Raw genomic sequence first — 20017 nt, forward strand, 5'->3', positions numbered from 1 at the left:
AGCAACCCACAACTATAGTATAAGGAGACTTTCAGTATTTCCATATTTTCCCTAAATATCATTAGATGTTTTAAAAATATAATTTTATTTATTTTTAATTTTTTTTAGTACCAGGGATCGATCCCAGGGGAATTTAACCATTGAGACAGCCATACCTGCAGACTTTTTCATTTTTAGTACCTTAATTTTTTAATGTGGTGCTAAGAATCAAACCCAGTGCCTCATACATGCTAGGCAAGTGCTCTACCACTGAGCCACAACCACAGCTCCCCATTAGATTTTTAAGGAGAATTCTAGAATTCTAGCACAACATCCCAAATATTTAAAATGCTCAATAAATATGTTATTTTAAAAAGTCAGATTTTAACAGGAATGTCAATGTCAAAGACTTTTTTTTTGGCAAATAACTAGGAAGTATCCATAAACTCTAAAATTGCATTTTCTATAGTGTGAAAAAATTTTCTCTATCACAGTTTGAGAGTCTGAAATTCAATTATGAGACTATAACTATTCCATTTGGATTTCCCACACTAATGTTAGGAATTAATAATTAAATAGAGCCATGTTTTCTTTTTGTATGGCACACTAAAGTACAAATACAGCATAACATAAGCCAAATGTACAGTAATGCTTTTTATTACAAGTGATTGCCTGTAAGTATATATGAAACAGAAAGAGTTCTGTCATGTTATCCCAGCTCAGTAAAACCAACTCTCAATTCCACTTACCAAGGAGGAAGAGTGATGGGCCATAGTATTCTGCATTGCTGATGATGTGTTTTAGGGAGGTAGGCAGAGAACCATCCATCACTAAGAAAAAAGTTAACATTAAAGAGTATACGATTAGTCTGAGAGTACCATAGGACTAGAGATAATTGAGAAATGTGTTAAACTGTGGTAAACAGAGTTCGTTTTGATTCTGACCTAATGTTCTCTACTTGTCTTTTCAAGCTATTATTTTTTTCATCATCCATGCAATAAACTTTCTAACACTGGGTCAAGAAGAGAACAAAGACAGAGAATGTGAGAGATGGGTAGTGGAATGAAAGTGCAAAGCTAGAAAAAGAGGGGGAAAAAGGGGGGTGTTGGTGTGTATGTTAATCATTATGAAAATAACTCTCAGATCTAAGAAAAGTGATACGAAACAACTAAAAGCTTCAAAATAATATGACCTTTTCCTAAACTTGCCATTTAGAGCAGGTGTAAGAAGAGTAGAAAAAAAAAAACCACAATCTTTTGTAAGAGACAAACATCCTTTGAAAAAAGCATCTAGAATCAAATACCATGCCGTATGCCATCTGAGAAAGCAGGGTCTTGAATGGCCTTCTTGAGGAAATTCAACATGGATTTGAGAAGTGCTGCTCTTTGTGGAATACACTGGACTCCTGATGAGGGAAAAAGGCAAGAGAATTATGCTGAATTATTAAACCATTATGAGCAGGCACATAACACAAGTTCTAAGAAACCTATATCTACCACAGCCAAAGTAGCAGGTAATAGAAGTGAAGTCATCACATTTTGGGAAGAATATAGTGAAAATGGAAAAGTTAATCACCAAGGATGGCATAGGAGCAGTATAAAATTAGAAGTCTTAAGTAAAAAGGAAAAATTACCAAGTAAAATATTCAATTTTGAGCCTTACACAGTTACTATTTTGGATATTATCTGCCCTCCAACACAGTTCATTTGATAATCAATGTGTGAACTGTTAGAAAACTGTAAAATGCTATATAAGACACGTTATTATAATAAAATGGAACACCAGAAGGTGAAGTAACATGCACAATCTTAGGAAGCTAACTCCTCAATGTACCACTTAATAAGCTCCCTCTAAAGCTTTCTTCTTGACTTGTTCAACAAATCAGTCACTGAAAGACTATGTATCTAACTGCCTACGCACCAGGACGGGGGCCAGGGCCAGGACCAGAGATGCTAGTACTGCTGTTGGAACTTGATGCCCTTAATTCAATTTCCAGCCGGTGCTCCATAGATATGGAAGAGCCTGGACTGCTTTCCATAGTCACATCTGCAACTGAAGAACAAGTTAAGAAGAATTAGGATATTGAACCCCCAAACGAAAAAAGTTTGTGAAAAAAGTTATACACAAATAGAAAGGTGTTTAACATCACAATTTATTCAAAACATACAAATTAAAATCAATCATGCAAAAGAAGTTCTTCAATATTTCTCACCAAATTGAGTTAGAGGGAAGTGACAGGTAAAACATGCAATTTCTTATACTACTTGTAGGTAGTAGATAATAAGTAGAGGTTTTGAAAGAAGGTAATTAAAATAAAAGCCACTGGGACATTAATATTCAATATACTGATATGAAAGGAACTCTATGCTACACTGAATGAAGAATGCAAATTGAAGAGTATATTTATGATCTCATCTTCCCGTGATTAAAAAAGCAAACATGGAAAGATAAATAACTGAAAATGCTGAGGGCCATTACCAAGTAGGAATGACGCATCGAAATTTCCTTGCCAAGCGTACCCCATGCTGCTTAGAGGACATTTGATGGGACATTGCATGCATGCTTTAATGAGGTGACCTTGCTCAAGGACCTAGGCAGATCCGGGTTTAGAGCTGATCAGGTTTGAGGAAGTAACCGGCTCCTTGAGTTTAAGGCGTTGCCAGTTTAAGATAATGGGTTTTAGGGAAGTTGGAGATTGAAGATTATTGCTGGGATTAGGGTGTTCCTGCTGCTTGTTCCCGTTGAGTTCTCGTGAGATTAAAATGGGATTTGGAGATAGCCTCGTGGAGTAGGTGAATTGTGCGGAGACGGGAGAACGTGTTTGCCCCTGGACCTGTGTGGAGGTGGTGTGAGAGCAGGAATAAAGAATTGCTGTTTGAACCTACAAAGCTGTGAGTGCCTCGTGATTCTGGTGCCAAGCATTGACCTTGGCATGAAAAGAACACCAAACTTGTAGCTAGTTTCATTTGTACTTTACACACCTGAACAAAATGATTTCAATGAGATAATCATTTTTTACAAAAATGTGGACTTAATAAGTTAATTACCATCCATATCAGTTTCCATTTCTTCTCCTTCTTGGGCTGTACTGGGTCTCTGGATCTTTGGCTTGATCACAAATGGACATTCTTTTCGGCATAAATCTACTTCATGCTACAACCAAGGAAAAATAAGAAAATTCTGTTTTTTTCTTTTTCAAGAATTAGAAAAAACAATAATGAAGAACACCACAGGCAGGTTACAGAATTGGTTTCTAAACAAGAAAGAGATAAGATGGTTCTTTTAAGTGATTAGCATAATTTCTAGGCTCAGTTCTCACAGTACACAAACCCTATGCAGAGTGTTCCTTGGATAACAGTACCTCAAGTCTATAAATGAAGATAGAAAGTCCACTATGGGACTGAAAAGCTGCCATGTCCAGGTTAGTGATGAGGTCAACCACTCTGACGGCTCTTGTGACAAATGTTATCTGGTCCTGTTCATCACCAAGAAACTTTATAACCTACCAGGGAGAAATAAAGAAGCAAAAAAAAAAATTAACAAAGCAGTAAAAACTGCATTCTTTATAAACATGCACTTAGGAGGTATTGGGGGAAGGCATGTGTTCTACTTTTTGTTCTTGCCAATGATAGCCCCATTTCTTCAGGAACTCAACCTGCTTGAAGTAATGTGAACACCAATTAATTAACAGAATTAAATAATATAGGGAGAAAAAAGTTGGTGCCCAGTGCTCAGCACATACTAAAGGCTACTACTATTGCAGCACAATTTACAAAGTACCTTAAAATACATTCTCATCAGGGTATTTCCTAACATGATGCTAACGTGGCAATGTCTTATCTGATCTCAGTGTGAAACACTCAAAATGTACAATTCTATACTCTTAGTAGATTTCCTCACAAATGAATTTTTAAAAAGAAGAGTACCTTTAGTAAGGCTTCCATCATTCCACAGGAGACCAAGGCTTCACCACCAGCATCGTAGCTAGCCAGATGGTATAAAAAAGAGAAGAGAGCAGTGGCAAACTGGTGAGGGTATGGATCCATGGAAGGATCTGCAAGGGAGTTTGAGAGAGGGAGACAAAGAATAAGCTCACAATTTGGTCGAAGCTGGCAGAATGTTAAACCAAGCCCCCCCCCCCCCCAATCAAAGGGCAGGATCCTTTTCTTGCTTAGGGTAATCACCATCAAAACATACCAATCATGGCCTGGATACAGTTCCGCACAAGTACAGGTAAAAATCCATGGTAGGAGGCAGTTCCAGTACAGTCAATAATACTGCTGAGTTTGGGTGTTCTTTCCAAATGTACAATTGATGTTAATGTTCGTAAAGAAGCAGCTTTGATCTCCTATAAGAGTACAAAGTAAACAGAGGATGTGTCAAAAAGGTTATAAATAAAATACATAATGTCCTGAAATAAAGTACAATAATATCCCAAGCTCAAATCCCCAGGGAAAAACAAAAAGGCAAATTGTTTATATGTAAGAGATTATTAATACTTACCATAAGCTGCTTATCTGTTATCTGAAGGACATCTACCAATTCCTCTATCAACCCATTATACAAGATACTGTTTGCTGATTCCTGCAAGGCATTGGAATACACTGCAAAGGGAGAAACAAACACTTTTAAGCAACAAGGCAGGGTTAAGCCACTGCTTAACAAAAAATCTTCTGGCAAGGTTCTGGGAAAGAATTCTCTTTCAACAAACATCAATGGAGGACAGAATCACTGAATTCAAGAGAACTGTATCAACTATGGTGAGATAAGCTCTACATATCTACCCTATCCATAGATCCCCCAATTAAAAAGTATCAGTGATCTTGAACAATGACATTTGGGGATGGAAGTAGGGAAAAGAGGGGTTAATTTTTCATAACATCATAATTTGATATAACTCCACTATGCCTTGAACACAGACTTCCATTTAGCCTTTTAATATGCTTCTGTTTTTACTGAAAACACTAATGTATGTTATAAAAAAGAGAATGGACTATTGCAGAGTAAGTTATGAATATATGTGATACTATAGTAAAACTTGAGAATGCATGTAATCCACTTTCAATCAATTCCACAGCAAGGTAATACTGAACACAATCCCCTAAAGTTAAAACAAATGATTTATTAGAATTCATTATTTAGTTTTCAACAAACATTTCCTGAGCACCCATTAATATGCCAGAAGTTATGCTGGGTATGACTAAAAGTATGAGAGAAGGAATTTTATGCAAAGAAACTCATAGTTTAGAAGAACAACAAGTAAAAACATAATGAAGGTAGGTAATAACTGCAGCTGTCTTTTTCTACATGCCTTGCCTGCATGAGGTTGTTTTCCAGGTTTTCATTTAAACCTCAGACCAGCCTATATACAAATATACAAATAAAACTGAGGCTGAGAGGAATAAACATATGGCTAATAATCTGCAAAATCAGGGTAAAAGTCCAGGACTGATTCCAAATGCCATGTTTTCCATCCTAGTACCCCCACCATAAAAGCAGTTAGGTATACAGTATTAATTATTTAATGAATAATTTCTCAATTACTTTAAAATTGTACCACTATGAGGATGGGAGATAGGAAGATGAAATAGCATCAAGAAGAGTAGGGACCAGTGGGAAATGACTATGCATTTATACATTATTAAAAAAAAAAGACAACACCCATGTGGCACGTCAATAAAGTTCATATCATATCCTATCTTCTTCTAGTACAACTAGAAGTTGTACTAGAAGTTCAACAATGATGAATGACTACTGTGAACCCTGGGAATGCTGGTGATTTTTCAATTAAAGCTGCCACCTAGGAAACTACAATTAAGCCTCATTGCAAAAAAGAGAGATGAAGTTCAAGGGAAACCAAGTTCAAACTGCTCAATTAGGATCAGTTAATTATAGTGTTTTTCTCTTACCTAATATAGATATCGCATGCAGTCTGGCCTGAACAGCTTGTAATCGCTTCCTGTGATTAGAAAAGCCATGGGCCAGCCGTATGTGTGTAAATAACAGCATCTATACAGAGAGAAGGCCTGTATTAGGAAATCACTGGAAAAGGTGAACATTCTTTCTGGTCTCTTTCCTAATGGTGTGGTTGGTAACATGGTTACTGTTGCTATTTTGCTAAAGTACCAAGCTGAATTTACACTATCCAATTTGAGCTTAATAAAAGAACAAAACAAAACAAAAAACTAAAAACAAACAAACAAAAATGGGAATGACAAAACTGGGATTCACAAAAGTCTAACACCTCAAGGTAAGCCAAGAACCATCACTAAATCTATAGGTGATAAACAGGGGAAATTCAGCACAAGTATTTGACCACTGCCAAAATGAGCAGAAAAAAATTAACACAATTAACATTTTCTCATTAATACAAAATGTTGAGAAATGTACCACTATTTTGATATGCATAATGAGTTAGTTTACATTTTCCTCAAACTCTTCTAACTACCAATAAATTATTAAATGTTGGTCTTATAAAAGATGAGGAACCTAAAAGCTCAGAGAACCTAATTAACTATGGTCTGACTCAAAAGATGACAGGCTTTCTACTATGCATAACCCCTAGCACATGGTCTATTAGTCTATTTGGCCAACTAACACATGGACATTTTTTGGACATATACCTGCTTATCCTTAGGAATGCTGTACATTTTGGTAAGGGACTCCATGATTTCAGAAGGGCTTTCTGAAATCTGCATTAGGAAAAAAAAATAAAGTTAGAAATAAGAAGTCAGTCAAACATTAAACAACTAGCTACTGAAGATCCTTCTTACCTTGTCAAGTTGCTCTATGTGAATGTAATGTAGTGTGTTGCTAGTTGTCTGAAATTAAAAAGATAAGAGAGCTGTCAGGAGTCGCTAAGCACTCTAGTTCTCTCCACCATGTTTCATGAGCCATTCAAAATAAGAGAGGACACTCTGGGTTGAAAACTAACTGAACATTCTTAAAAACTCAAGGTAACTTTCAAGTCCTCCAAAACACCCACTTTACATATAGGATATTAACAAGAAAGCTTCTTCGAAACCAATATATTAAAGAACAATGCCAAAATCCAGGCACATTTCATATTCTTTTTGTTCCTTATTAATCCTCAACTGACTTAATCTCCACAGCTTTAGTATTCACAGCAAAGATTGTACCCATGAAACACACTTTAATTGTTTACAAGGCAACATTAATGTAGAAAGACTATTTATTAAATATTATAGGTAGAAGAGAATCCTACGTGTAACATAATAGAGACTTCTTGCGGATTGGCTTAAGTAGAGAAACCTGAACTCTCTATTGGGGCTGTAAGAAAAACACAAGACACAGCAATATCCTATACAGGAGTCCTATCTTTTGGTCATATGAATTACGACCAAATAAATTATAGCCATTATGTAAGTTAAGACCCAATTCTATCAGAGTAGAGCTCTATAAGTAATTACTTACTCCTAAAGAAGCTGCTAGATATACTTAGATTGGGAGGTCAACAATGCAACTCAACACATTTTCTTATTTAAAAAGGAGATGATCTAGAAAAGTCAAACCGAATTACGGTAGATTGCAGACTGTATCAGAACAAGTCTGAATGAGACTCACCCTTTTCTCGATTTTGACCTCGGCCCCAGGGTCTGCATAAAATTCAAAGTGTAGTGTAGTTGCACTGGGTGGGTATTTCTGTGCATAAAAGAACATCAAAGAATAAGATATTGAGCTTCAACTGATATAAGACTCCCAACTCTCCCTCAAACTCTAGCCATGTGTCCAACTCATTTTGGCAGAAGAATGAGCAGCATATTTAGCACCTACAGTGCCTTTAACTCCTTGTCTTATACCAGGGCTCAAATGAGACTTGTCCAAAACAGAATCAGGAGTCTGGAGCCCAAAGCTCCAAAAATCACCCATATATTTTATTTGTAAATTACCAGTAGCCCTTTCTTTCAGGAGATCAATTTATATTGCAGTTACTCTCCAGGGTGGCACAGGCAGAAGAGCAAATCCACCAAGCAATAATGAGTAAGAATCCAAGAAAGGGTGGAGAAAGAAATACCAACATCATCTAATGAATGCAAAATAACACGGAAACCTTCTCTAAATAACTTATTTGAAGTATTTCTTCATAATACTAATTATTCTTTCTGTACTATTCTACACATCTCACGATATGTATTTTTCTGCAAAGGTACATACAAAGAAACCATGACAATACATCCTCTTTAATTCTAGAAAAACAACATGACTAACAAAATTGGTATCAAAATAGCATGCCCATTAAGGTGTCTCCTTGAAAGAAACCACTAAGAATAGTTGCCTCTGAAGATGAGGTAACCACTTGCATACCCCTTTATACTCTGAATTTTTAAACATGTCATGCATTACATTCACTGAAAATACACATTATGCTTTTCAAAATTTCATGACATGTCAAATCTAAATAAATAAAAGGATGTACAATTCCTCTTTTTTTCCCCTCTTGCAGTGATGGGGTAGAACCCAGGGTCCCAAAGATGTTAGGCATGTGCTTTACCAACTGAGCTACATCTCCAACACAGGGTGTATAATTTCCCAACATAAGCTAAAATTAAAACGGGTAACACACATCGTGCAAGCCTACTATAGTATACCAGTGTTTTGCCTAAGTGGCAAAGAATAATTTCAAATATGCATAAGGAGATTCAGAATTAATCCTCTACAAAAATTATCTTCTCAAAATTAAAATTCCAAACTCAGACAACATTCATCTCCTGTATTACTAATATCCATTCACAAAATACTAAAGAAAGTATACCAGATAATGTGGGAAACTAATCTGCTCTAATTTGTGGGTTTCTGTGACCAGAAAAGGAACCCTTATCCTGGAAGTTGGGGAGGCTTGGTATAATAATTTGCTTCATTTGCTCACATTCATTTCTGTAAAATATGACAACTGTTGAGCTGGGGTTGTGGCTCAATGGTAGAGCACTTGCCTAGCATGTGCGACACTGGGTTCAATTCTCAGGACTGCATATAAATAAACGAACAAAATAAAGGTGTATCAACAGCTATAAAAATTAAAAACAAAAAACATGACAGCTGTCAATATACCCTAGACACAGAACTGTTATCGAAAATCCAACTGGGTGAGTCCACAATAACATGTCTAAACAGAGGGGAGGATTCCCTGCACGCACAACCTGAGCATGGGTGAAAGATAGACGGGTAAACGTGAACGCATAAAGGACAGTATTAAATTCTCAATAATCCTAAAAGTAGAATTGCTTTCCAAATAGCCCTTCCTAAATACTGCCCAGAGTTCTGATAGTTCCAGTGTGACAATTCAAGCAACTGAACTTTCAGTGTTTTAAAAATCATTTTCAAACTAATTCAACAAATGAAACTTCCCACTCAAGAAATAGGTATGGGCATACAGAGCTGTATCTGAGATTCTTTATCTACTATCAGCACACTGAGAGTCCAAGCATTATTAGACTCCTTCCTGGTCTGCTATATCTCAACTGATTGCAGGTTCCTTAAGTCCTGATATTAAGTAGAGTAAGGTGTAGAAAGACCACAGACCTGCCAAGACACCCACATCCTAGAAGGTTACTTACCATCATATGCAAGTCTCTGCAACATTCTGCAAGTCCAAATCCATTCTCTTTTCCACCCCAGCTCTTTGAAAAGGAAAAAGACAGTGTAAAGACAATGCATATGGTCTTATGTTCTTATATGTACAAAATATTTAAGAGTACGTAGTTGTTTGCAGCATTCTATTGAGAAGACATCAAATGTGAAAGGTCAAACACAAAGAGGGAACAATATAAAAGCAAGAACTTAGAATTCAAAGCAAGATGGTCTATCTAAAGGAGATTCCTTCAGTGAGATCAATTTCATAGTTCTATGAGGCTGCTCCTGGTAAGAATGCAAGCAGCAACAGCGAGCCATTGCATTCCACATGCCTGCACCCATGCCTGCTGACAGTTCAGTAATATCCCAACATGCCTACATTTATGCACTGCCTTGATCACCTTCCTCATCAGAGTGAAATCACTCAATTTCTAGGACCTCTCTTTTTGAAGTGAGCTGAATTGGCAGAAGATTCTGCCTTGTTTATTGTTGTACTTTGTCACCAAAGTCTAAAAGCTCACCAACAAGACCCTAAGGAGAATGGCTCAATTTCTTCCAAATCCAAAATCCAGCCATATAATCTAACCAGACTACATCTTCAATGGCATTTGAAATATCATTTTAGCATTATATTCATTATTGTATTTTAAGCCTAAATATTTTCCAGTCATCATAACTACAAAAATATAAGTAAATCACTTCCATGCTTCCTTTACTTCTGTAGGTAACTCATGTCTGCCATGGTTTAAGCAAAATTGCTCCTTAAATCCATGTCTTTAATATGTTCATTTGAACCCAGTGTGGGTCAATCACCTGGGATATCACTGCATCCTAATATGGTGTATATCCTCTCTACATCTAAATGTGTCCTCATTATGAAATGCTATTACCATATTATCACTTCTCAATGAAATCTTTAAAATAAATGGTGTTAAGTACTGAAGCTGCCATTCATAGAGGTCTCCATTATACAATGCTATTCTAAACCTGGGGGATAGGGGTCCAAACAATCTGCTTATCCACTGAGAAATAAGCTTTTTCATACTATGGTAGCCTTTCTTGCTTCAGGTATCATATATGAAACAAAGAATAAACAGAAAAATGATGACTATCTCATTAATTATCCAAAGGATGGTATACCACTAGTACCACTTTCAAGCACAGAAGACATTCTGTTACCTACAATGGACACATTACAACATTAGGGCTTTCTTCTCTAGTGGAAACCCTGGTTAGAAAGCCTGTCTAAACACAGGGAAATTCCTGTCTCCCAGCTGGTTAACAATAGACTGTTCTGGGGAGTGATGACAGTGAAAATGGCAGAGCAGGGGACTCCCAAGGAACCATCCATCCCTTTACAAAACTAGTGAATATATTGGCAAAAACTTTTGCCATCAACTTTATCACAACTCTGGAAACTCATCAAGTTTAGGGCAACCAGGAAATGCCTTATTAAATAAAACAAAAACAGCTGAATCTCAGTATGAGAGCTTTATGATAATTAACCCACACACCCCAGCTCACAGCAGCCTTAGAGAAAAGGACATATTCCTGTAGTAAGCAAAATGAAACTCTCAAATAATTGTGGTCATTTTGGCTGGTCTGGTATACTCCCGAAGAAGAAGCTCAAAGGGCTTGCCATTATTTAGCCTAATATGGAACTCTCTTACAGGTGGGGAAAAGGGAAGGAACTTGCTGAAAACATTAAGACATACAGTTCAAGCAAACAACAAACTGAAAAGGCTTGGGAAGAAAGGCTGAAGTATGAGATTCTTAGTGGAATGAAGGTTTTGGAAAGTTTCACACATTACTGGGAACCTAAAAGGTTTCATGACAGGCCTAGCACATTCTTGGCAAAGACCCCAGAAAGTCCCTGAACTTCCACCTGTGACTGACTGACAGGCTCTATGCAAGTAAGGCTATCGAAGAGCTATAAGCTTTTCTGGCAAAAGCATGCCCAACAATCACACAGAGCTCACTACAAAGACCAGAAGATTTTAATTTATTTTTTGGTTCTAGGTATTTAAAGCAAATCACTACATGATCACTAAGCTACTATAGCTTAATTCAGTGGCAATACATAACACATACTTTATGGAATTGTAGATGCTCAATGATGTTTCAACTTTTTGACTTTGTGTAGGATCATTGGCAATAACCCCAATGTAAGGTGAGGAGTATCTGGAACCACAATGACTGGACTTAATGATTTTAAATTTATAAGGCATGCAAAGAAACAAGAGAAATGGCCTATACACAGAGAAAACAAATACAAACCATTCAAAAAATATGGACATTGGATACAATAGACAAAGACAGAAAACAAATTACATTAAAATATGCTCAAGGAGATAAAGAAATCATTACACAGACACACACACACACACAAACTAAAGAAAATGACAAGAATGATGTCTCACCAAAGAATATCAATAAAGAGAGAGAAATTGATATGACATAAATGAAAAATTTGTAAGGAGATTCAGTGGCAGATTCGGGCAGGCAGAAGAAAAACAGTGAACATGAAAATAGATCACTTCAGATAAAAGTATACAGATAGGAAAAATCTAATGGATTAGTAGAACACTAACAAAAGTTCCGACGTATGCATCAGTATTTCTAGGAGGAAAGAAGAGAAAGGGACAGAGATGCCATTTAAAGAAATGATAGCTGAGATTTTCCCAAGTCTAACAAAAGATATATGTGAATCTACAAATCCAAGTAGTCCAATGAACTCCAGGAAGTTTAAACCTAGAGAACAGTACATTATAATGAAACTGACAAAGGCTAAGGACAAAGAGTGTATCTTGAAAACAGCAAGGAAAAGTGACTTATTATTAAATTAAGCATCTTTAGTAAGAACAAACAACTGGTTTTCCTACAGAAACCATGAATGCCTGAATGCAGTGGGATGACATATTCAAAGGGCTTTAAAAATGACCAACCAAGAATTCTATATATTACACAACTATCCTTCTAAAATTGTGAGAAGCCACTACAAGCAGACCTGCCTAGAAGAAATGCTAGTCCTTCAAGCTGAAATGAAAGGGTACTAGCAGAACAAGAATCCACTCAAAGAAACTGAGAACCTAACTACATAGATAAATAGAAAAACTTCGTATTAATGTACTTTTAGTTTAGAACTCCTTTTTTAAAAATGTGCTTTTAAAGATTACTACATAAAACAATAAACATGCAACTGCATTGATGGGCACACAATATACAAATACATAATTTGGATGAAGACAACAACATAAAATGGATGAAGTGAACCAGAGCAATGCAACAGCTAATACTTTATTTACAATTAAAAGCAAATTGGTATTAATTTGAATTAACAAGTAACACTTGCTGTAATTTCCAGGGCAAGCACAAGTAACTAGACAAAATCCAAACAAGGTAACAGAAGACTTAAAAAACACTAAATTAACTATACCTAGCAGACATATAAAGAATATTTCATCCAACAATAGAATATACTTTATCTTCAAGACACGTGGAACATTCTAAAAGATAGACCATGTTAGGCTACAAAAAACCTCAACAAATTTAAAACAAATGAAACACACAAAATATCTTCTCCAAAGAAAACAAAAAATCAGAAATCTGTAACAAAAATGTACAGGTACATTCTTAACCACCAATGGGTCAAAGAAAAAAAAACATGGAAATTAGAAAATTCCTTAAAATGAATGAAAACAAAACACAATATGCCATAAATTAAAGTATGTTCATTGACCTGTTAAGTCTCATTGTTCCACATCTAGGATACCTATTTAAAAACTTTATTTAAGAATATTACTTGCAGGCTATAATTGTGGTTCAGTGATAGAATGGTTGCCTATCATGTGTGAGGCACTGGGTTCAATCCTCAGCACCACATAAAAAAAATAAACAAAATAAAGGTACTGGGTGATGTATAACTTTTTAAAATATATATCACTTGCAATATTTCTTGTTGAAAAAATGGGTGAACAATTAAAGCATCTGAGAATATATACAAAGGATTATACACTCCAGATTATGATTTCTAAACTATTTTAATGCACTTGTGTCAATTTTGTGAAATATGCACAGAATTGAAATCATGGGATAAATGGATTAAAATGAAACAAATCAGTAACTTAAACTCAACTAAGTAGAAAAAGAACTAATTAAACCCAAAAACAAGCAGAAAAAAGGAAACTATAAACACCAGAGCAAAGATAAATACGAAAGAATATAAAATAAACCATAAATTGGTTCTTTCAAATGATCTAACAAAAACAGACAAATCTTTTGCTAGACAGAGCAGGAAAAAAAAAAAGATGTCTGCTCTTGCTTTCTCTTTCATTTTAAGTATGCATATAAGTAGGAGGAATCAGTGAACCAGGAATGATTAAAGAGGGAGCTATGCTCATCTTCAACACCAGGAACAAGTGACTGATTTCTGTGACCTTTACTTCAAAACTGAGAAAATGATGCCTAAAGCATCCTTCTGAGAATTCAATGAGACAACAATGTCTAAAGTACAGGTCCAATATTCATTAAGAACTTAATGGAAAACACCTATTGTAAAATATTATTAAATATTCATGCATTAAAGGTATTCACTACAGCATTATTCATAATAGAAAAATATTAGAAATTACCCAAATAATGAGAAATATGAAGAAACCTGAGATAACCACTGTTGACATCATTTGACAGTATTTAAAATATTCACACACAGAAGAGGGTCATACTGTAACAGAAAAAAAGTTTTCTTCTGTCATGGTATTAATCTTGTTCCTGAAAAGATCTTCCCCATTCTGAACAACATAAAAGCATGCAGTTATACTTTATTTCTGTCAATGCTTTTATAGATTCATGTTTTTAAACACTGAACTCACGTAGTAGACCCTAATTTTACTTTGATGAGGTAGGATCTCTCTACATTGCCCCCTGGACAGTGAGCAAGCTGTTAAAATATCATCCATCAACAGTGCAAGCAATGTAATCCCAGTGGCTCAGGAGGCTGAGGCAGGAAGAGTTCAAAGTCAGCCTCAGCAATTTAGCAAGACCCAATGCAACTTAGTGAGACCCTGTCTCTAAATAAAATATTTTAAAATGGGCTAGGGATGTGGCTCAGTGGTTAAATACTCCTGGGTTTGATCCTTGGTACCTAAAAAAGAACCAAGCCACTCTAATTAAATCCTTTAAAAGGCCAACCCAAATTTGATTCATGAATGTTGGCAACTGTTAAATTTACGGAATAGTACCATTGTAATAAATATAAAAAATGGATTCTTACAAACTTACACAAAGTTTATATGGAAATAACACTGATGCTAACACATTTAGTAAATGAACCGGGATATAAAAGTGTATATAACTGAGTCATTTAATAAAATATACATAAAGACTAAGAAAATGTACCAAAGTGATACAGCATGATTATAAATATTCTTCTGTGTATTTCTAAATTTTTAAAATACTGAACACATTTTTATTAGAAGAAAAACTTACTTTGTCAACAAGATGAATCTAGGTAATGTTGATTATTATATGGTTCTATTCAGAGTAATACAAGATATTAGAGATTTCCAAGATAATATTACAGATACTACGATTTCCATTTTATAGTTAGAGAAAACAATATTAACTTGATTTACTGATAGAATTAAGTAAATGTAGATTTCTCAACATGCAAGTGAATGCATATTTGTTGCACAAAGCAGGGATAACAAAAAGTATTTCATATTCAGGAGGCTGAATAGAAGATGAAAAGACATAAACCAAGATTTCTATTAATATCACTGTTATAAAACTGGAATTATATATCCAAAGATATAGGAAAGGCAACCCACACCCACAAAATATACTTCTCGGGAAATTCTACATTTTAGAGAAACATTAAGGTTTTGAATTTTAATGAGGAGGGGTGGAGAAATGTAACAGTGTTTTTATGCTTTGAATATAGCCCTTGCTGTTCTGCCACTGTAACTTATTTTTAAAATGGACATGTTTCTCTTCCTCTCTCCCTGCTCCCTGTTTCTCCCTAATCTCAGGGGAAACAGGATTACCTTTCTTCCCCATCCTATCAATTATCTGTCCTTGAGCACACACCCACTGTAGGAATGAAGTAATCTAGATTTTGGGGAAGGCACCAGAGATTTCAAAAATGGCTACCTCCCAAAATAACAAAAGAATTTCAATTCGAACAAAAACATGTGAAATATAGTCTTTGAATCACTTCTGTAAAAATACCCCTGATCCTGCTCCTTCACTAGCAAAGGAATACAACTTTTTCCTTTTTCTAAAAAAAAGAAAAGAAAAAGAAAAATTTAATAAGGGGTACTAGGAATGGGAGCTACTGTTACTAAACCCATAGGATAACACTATCTTCTCTTAAACCTGCAAGATTCTTTTTACTATATTAGCACACCAAAGCATCAAACACACAAATATATTAGACCAAAGGCAACAGTATACTACACATGTCAAGATTCCAAATTGTCCAGGACTAAAAACCAACCTTGATCTATACTCTCTGTTAGCCCAAACCAGAACAAAAAGCAGTGCACCTGTCAAAGGCTGAAGTATTGCAAAATGCAAAGGAACAAAATGGAACTACCTTCCACAAAAACTAAAACTGACAAAAATTCATACTTTAATATTCATGTGTGTCATTTAAAAGTACATTCTGCATCTTAACCCTTACTTTCTGAATTGTCAGAACATTCAATGTAACAAAGATATGAAATAGTGATAATCAGTTTCTAAAAGCAGGCTGAATTCCCTTGGATGATATTGTGACTCTTATGTGAAGAACAAATTAACTGTAGAGTCCTCTTCTATTAAATGTAAAGCTTACTTTGAAATCTCAAAAACATCACATATGGTGTAGCCCTTGGAAAGGATATGGCCCGAGTAAGCAAATAAATCCGGATTCAAATCAGTTTCATCAATTCCTCATTGTGGAGATTTATAAGGAATTCACATCACCTTGGGAATTCTCACACTCCTCATCTGTAAAATGGGGATAATTCCTACTCTCAGAGTGTTAAGGAGTATATATTAATAGTATGAAATCAGGTAATGGTTTATTAAAAGAAAGTATGATGGAGCATAATAGTCATTAAAATATATCTGCACAGAGCCATCACCAATACTTATACATAACTGTAAAAGTAATATGTAATAGACACATTCTACCTAGAAAATATATTGAGAATATAAAAAGTGAAACTATCTTCTTCCCAAATGTACTTCCTTTTGTGTCTCTCTCTCTATATATAGACATATATATATATAAAAAAAACTGCTAGTTGTCTAGACATATATATATATATGTCTAGACAACTAGCAGTTTTTTTTTTTGCTTAGAGAACATTTCAGTCAGATCTTTCTATGTCATACATGGGATTACACCACATAAATTTAAATAAGTATTTCAAAATGTTTTTAAACAAGGCTACAATGGAAATCTTTTAAGCATATGTTTTTGTGCGTATTTAAATACATCTGTACACAGTTTCCTTAAGATGAAACTGCTGTATAAAATGTACACATTTTAAAATGAAAGATGCTGTCACAAAACCTTACAAAAGGTTATTCATATGCCAACAGACCATACTTGTTTCCCACAAACACAGCCAATGAGATATTACTCCCAGTCTAAGGGTTAAACGTCACTTCACTGTGTATTTTACAATAATTCCTAGTGTGATCTTTTCATGTTTTATTGACTAAATTTAAATACTGAATCTCTTCTGTGAACTGTTTATATGCTTTTGCATACATTTTTCTGAATTACATCCATTTTATTGATTTGTAGGAGCTGTGTACATATTATTCCCTCATTGTATTAATTATCTAATCATAAAGAAATCCTATATTTTCACAAAATCAAATCTGTCAGCATTTGTAATATGGTTTCTACCTCTCTTGACTTCCTTAGGAAAGCTTTCCTTATCAAAGATGTTCAAAAGTAACTAGTATTTTTAAAGGTAAATGCTTCCAGGATTTATGTGGTAGAAGAAAGGATCTAAACACATTTTCCCCTCAAATATCCAACTGTCCTACAATTTTCATCATAAGCAATATGAGGTTATTTCCTTCTGAAAATGTTTGTCTATTTCTGTACCATGTGTCAAACTTTTAAAACTGCTGTGGCTTTACATTTTGTTATAACAGCAAACGAACCTGATTCAGATACTTTCTGGTTGATGTAATAGATCTCCACTTAGCCAGTTAGATCAAGTGCATTCTTCATGATGTTTGTTCAACATATTCACTGATGGCAGGCATTCTTTTGCTCCTACCAATTAACTAACTGTATGGGTGTCAAGTGAGGTATGTCTCCCCCCCAATTCATGTTAGGTCTGTTTTATGTATTATAATTATATAATTTCTACCACTTTGTAAAACAATGATTTAAATGGGAAAGGTATGTAAACTAAGGGGAATTATTTTATTAAGACCCAGGGCCTGGGATAAATACCAAGCACTGGGAGAGGAAAAAAAAAAAAAAGACTAAAAGACAAGGTACTAAATTTAAAAACAGCTGTCAAATTAAGGACGAAATATTCAGGGGAAAAATATAAAAAAAATAAAGGATTCTGTATTCAGGTTCATTTACAAGTGTCTTTAGATTATTATATCAGTTTTTTTGAGGTAACAGACTTTCTTACTCAAAGTCAAGTCTTTGGCCCTACTTGGAAACTGCCATGTGCTTTAGACTTTAAAAAAGTCTAAACAACAATTACTTTTAAACATTTCCTGCTATAACAAGATTTTTAAAATAATTAATCTACCACCTGTTGATTCTGATTTCATCAGAGGTATTTTACTATATTCAATCTTTCCATGCCAAAAAAAAAATGGTACGTCTCTACTTAGATTACCTTAAGAAAAAGCAAAGGTCTACTGCTCTAATAGAAATTAACTATTGCTGCTTAGATTTATTTTCTTTTACTTATTTATATAACCATCTATCCCATTATTGATCATTCAGATTACTTTTCCCTGCCACTGGCAAACTTAACTTATATATTTTATGTATATATACACTTTCAACTTATATATTGCTTCAGGTGCACATATTTTTAAGTTTCAGAAACAGTATGGAGCAATAAACACTTTTTTTGTTTACCAAGAACTGTTTAAAAGCTACTGAGGTTCCTATGTGTATTTGGTTTGCTACTTCTAACTGCTACATATTACCATGACCATGTACCACTTTTTACATATTTAATCTACTTATGACAGATCCTAGGATAGATTGCAACTCCTCACTACCACGAACAATGACACAATATTCTGACATATGTCACATTTATGGAATGATAAGAAACCATATTTGTGATATATACCCAGAAGTATCAGTCTACATTCCTATCAGAAATACATAAGGGTTCCTATAGGCTCACAAACCTGTCAACACTGCCCATTATAAAGTTTTCTAATTTTCTCAAATCTGATGCTTTCAAAGCATCTTGCTGTATTTTTATTTCCCTATTAATGAGTTTGGGCATGAACTCACATGCTGGATTTCCTGGTATATGAACCACCTATCTATATCCTTCGTTTATCCTTGTTGAATTGGAGGAATTCCTCGGATATACAATGTTAATAGTCCTGTGTCAGTTTTTAAACACTGTTAAACATCTCTCAATCTACCATGGGTCTGCTGACTTTGGTCTTTGATAGTACTGCTTAATTTTGTCCACAGAACAGCTGTGTTCAACCATTGTTTGAAAGTATTACCAGTCCGTGATAAAATGAGTTTGTACCAGAATGTTATTTAACCACATCAATAAGCACACTATTAAGTACAAGTGACATTTTTCTCAATGAAGGTAGAAGGTATTGATTTACGTTCCCGTCTATGTGCCCAAGAAGTAGCACTAAGTGATGACATTTTTCACTGAAAAGGAAGTCTTTATTTTTTATTATAATATTCAAAATTTTACCTTTCGGTTTATTCTTTAATGATCTAAATTCCTTCCCCAACAATAGATCACATATCATCTTTTCTTATGTTCATAAGTTTTACCCAATAGAGCTTATTTCATAGATACTACTTCATACTGTGAATTTTTTTTTTTTTTGGTAGTAGAAATTGAATCCAGACATGCTTAACCACTGAGCCACATTCTCAGCACTTTTTGTGTTTTATTTAGACACAGGGTCTCACTAAGTTGCTTGGAGTCTCACTAAGTTGCTGGGGCTGGCTTTGAATTGTGATCTTTGTACCACCGTGCCCAGCTAAGTTGGGTATTTTTAACCAATCATTTCTTTATTGGTCATTACTAGTAATGCACAGAGAAGTTAATTGTTTCTATGTATTGATCTTTTTCTTGGCTATCTCATTATATTTCTATTAATTCACATAATTTTATATTGTCTCACCAGGGAACCAAAAGACTCAACCCCAACACCTCTAAAGAAGAAATTCTATTAAGCAGTCTTCATTTCTTTCTTT

At 34.8% G+C, this 20017-nt stretch overlaps 1 protein-coding gene across 18 annotated transcripts in view; it reads right to left on the reverse strand.

Annotated features, from left to right (window-relative positions):
- The window catches only part of Huwe1 (HECT, UBA and WWE domain containing E3 ubiquitin protein ligase 1), a 143829-nt gene that overhangs the window by 77720 nt on the left and 46092 nt on the right, over nt 1-20017 (reverse strand). For all 18 annotated transcript variants that reach the window (XM_021719788.3, XM_078034767.1, XM_078034766.1 and 15 more), the window contains 13 exons: nt 9555-9617; nt 7564-7641; nt 6753-6800; nt 6603-6671; nt 5889-5988; nt 4483-4583; nt 4177-4327; nt 3906-4033; nt 3341-3481; nt 3027-3132; nt 1900-2031; nt 1283-1384; nt 729-809 (listed from right to left, as the gene is read on the reverse strand). In XM_021719788.3, the coding sequence (XP_021575463.2) occupies nt 729-809; nt 1283-1384; nt 1900-2031; nt 3027-3132; nt 3341-3481; nt 3906-4033; nt 4177-4327; nt 4483-4583; nt 5889-5988; nt 6603-6671; nt 6753-6800; nt 7564-7641; nt 9555-9617 (1300 nt within the window). The remainder of the gene's footprint in view (nt 1-728; nt 810-1282; nt 1385-1899; nt 2032-3026; nt 3133-3340; nt 3482-3905; nt 4034-4176; nt 4328-4482; nt 4584-5888; nt 5989-6602; nt 6672-6752; nt 6801-7563; nt 7642-9554; nt 9618-20017) is intronic.

This window comes from Ictidomys tridecemlineatus, chromosome X, assembly GCF_052094955.1.
Source record: "Ictidomys tridecemlineatus isolate mIctTri1 chromosome X, mIctTri1.hap1, whole genome shotgun sequence".
Taxonomy (NCBI): Eukaryota; Metazoa; Chordata; class Mammalia; order Rodentia; family Sciuridae; genus Ictidomys; species Ictidomys tridecemlineatus.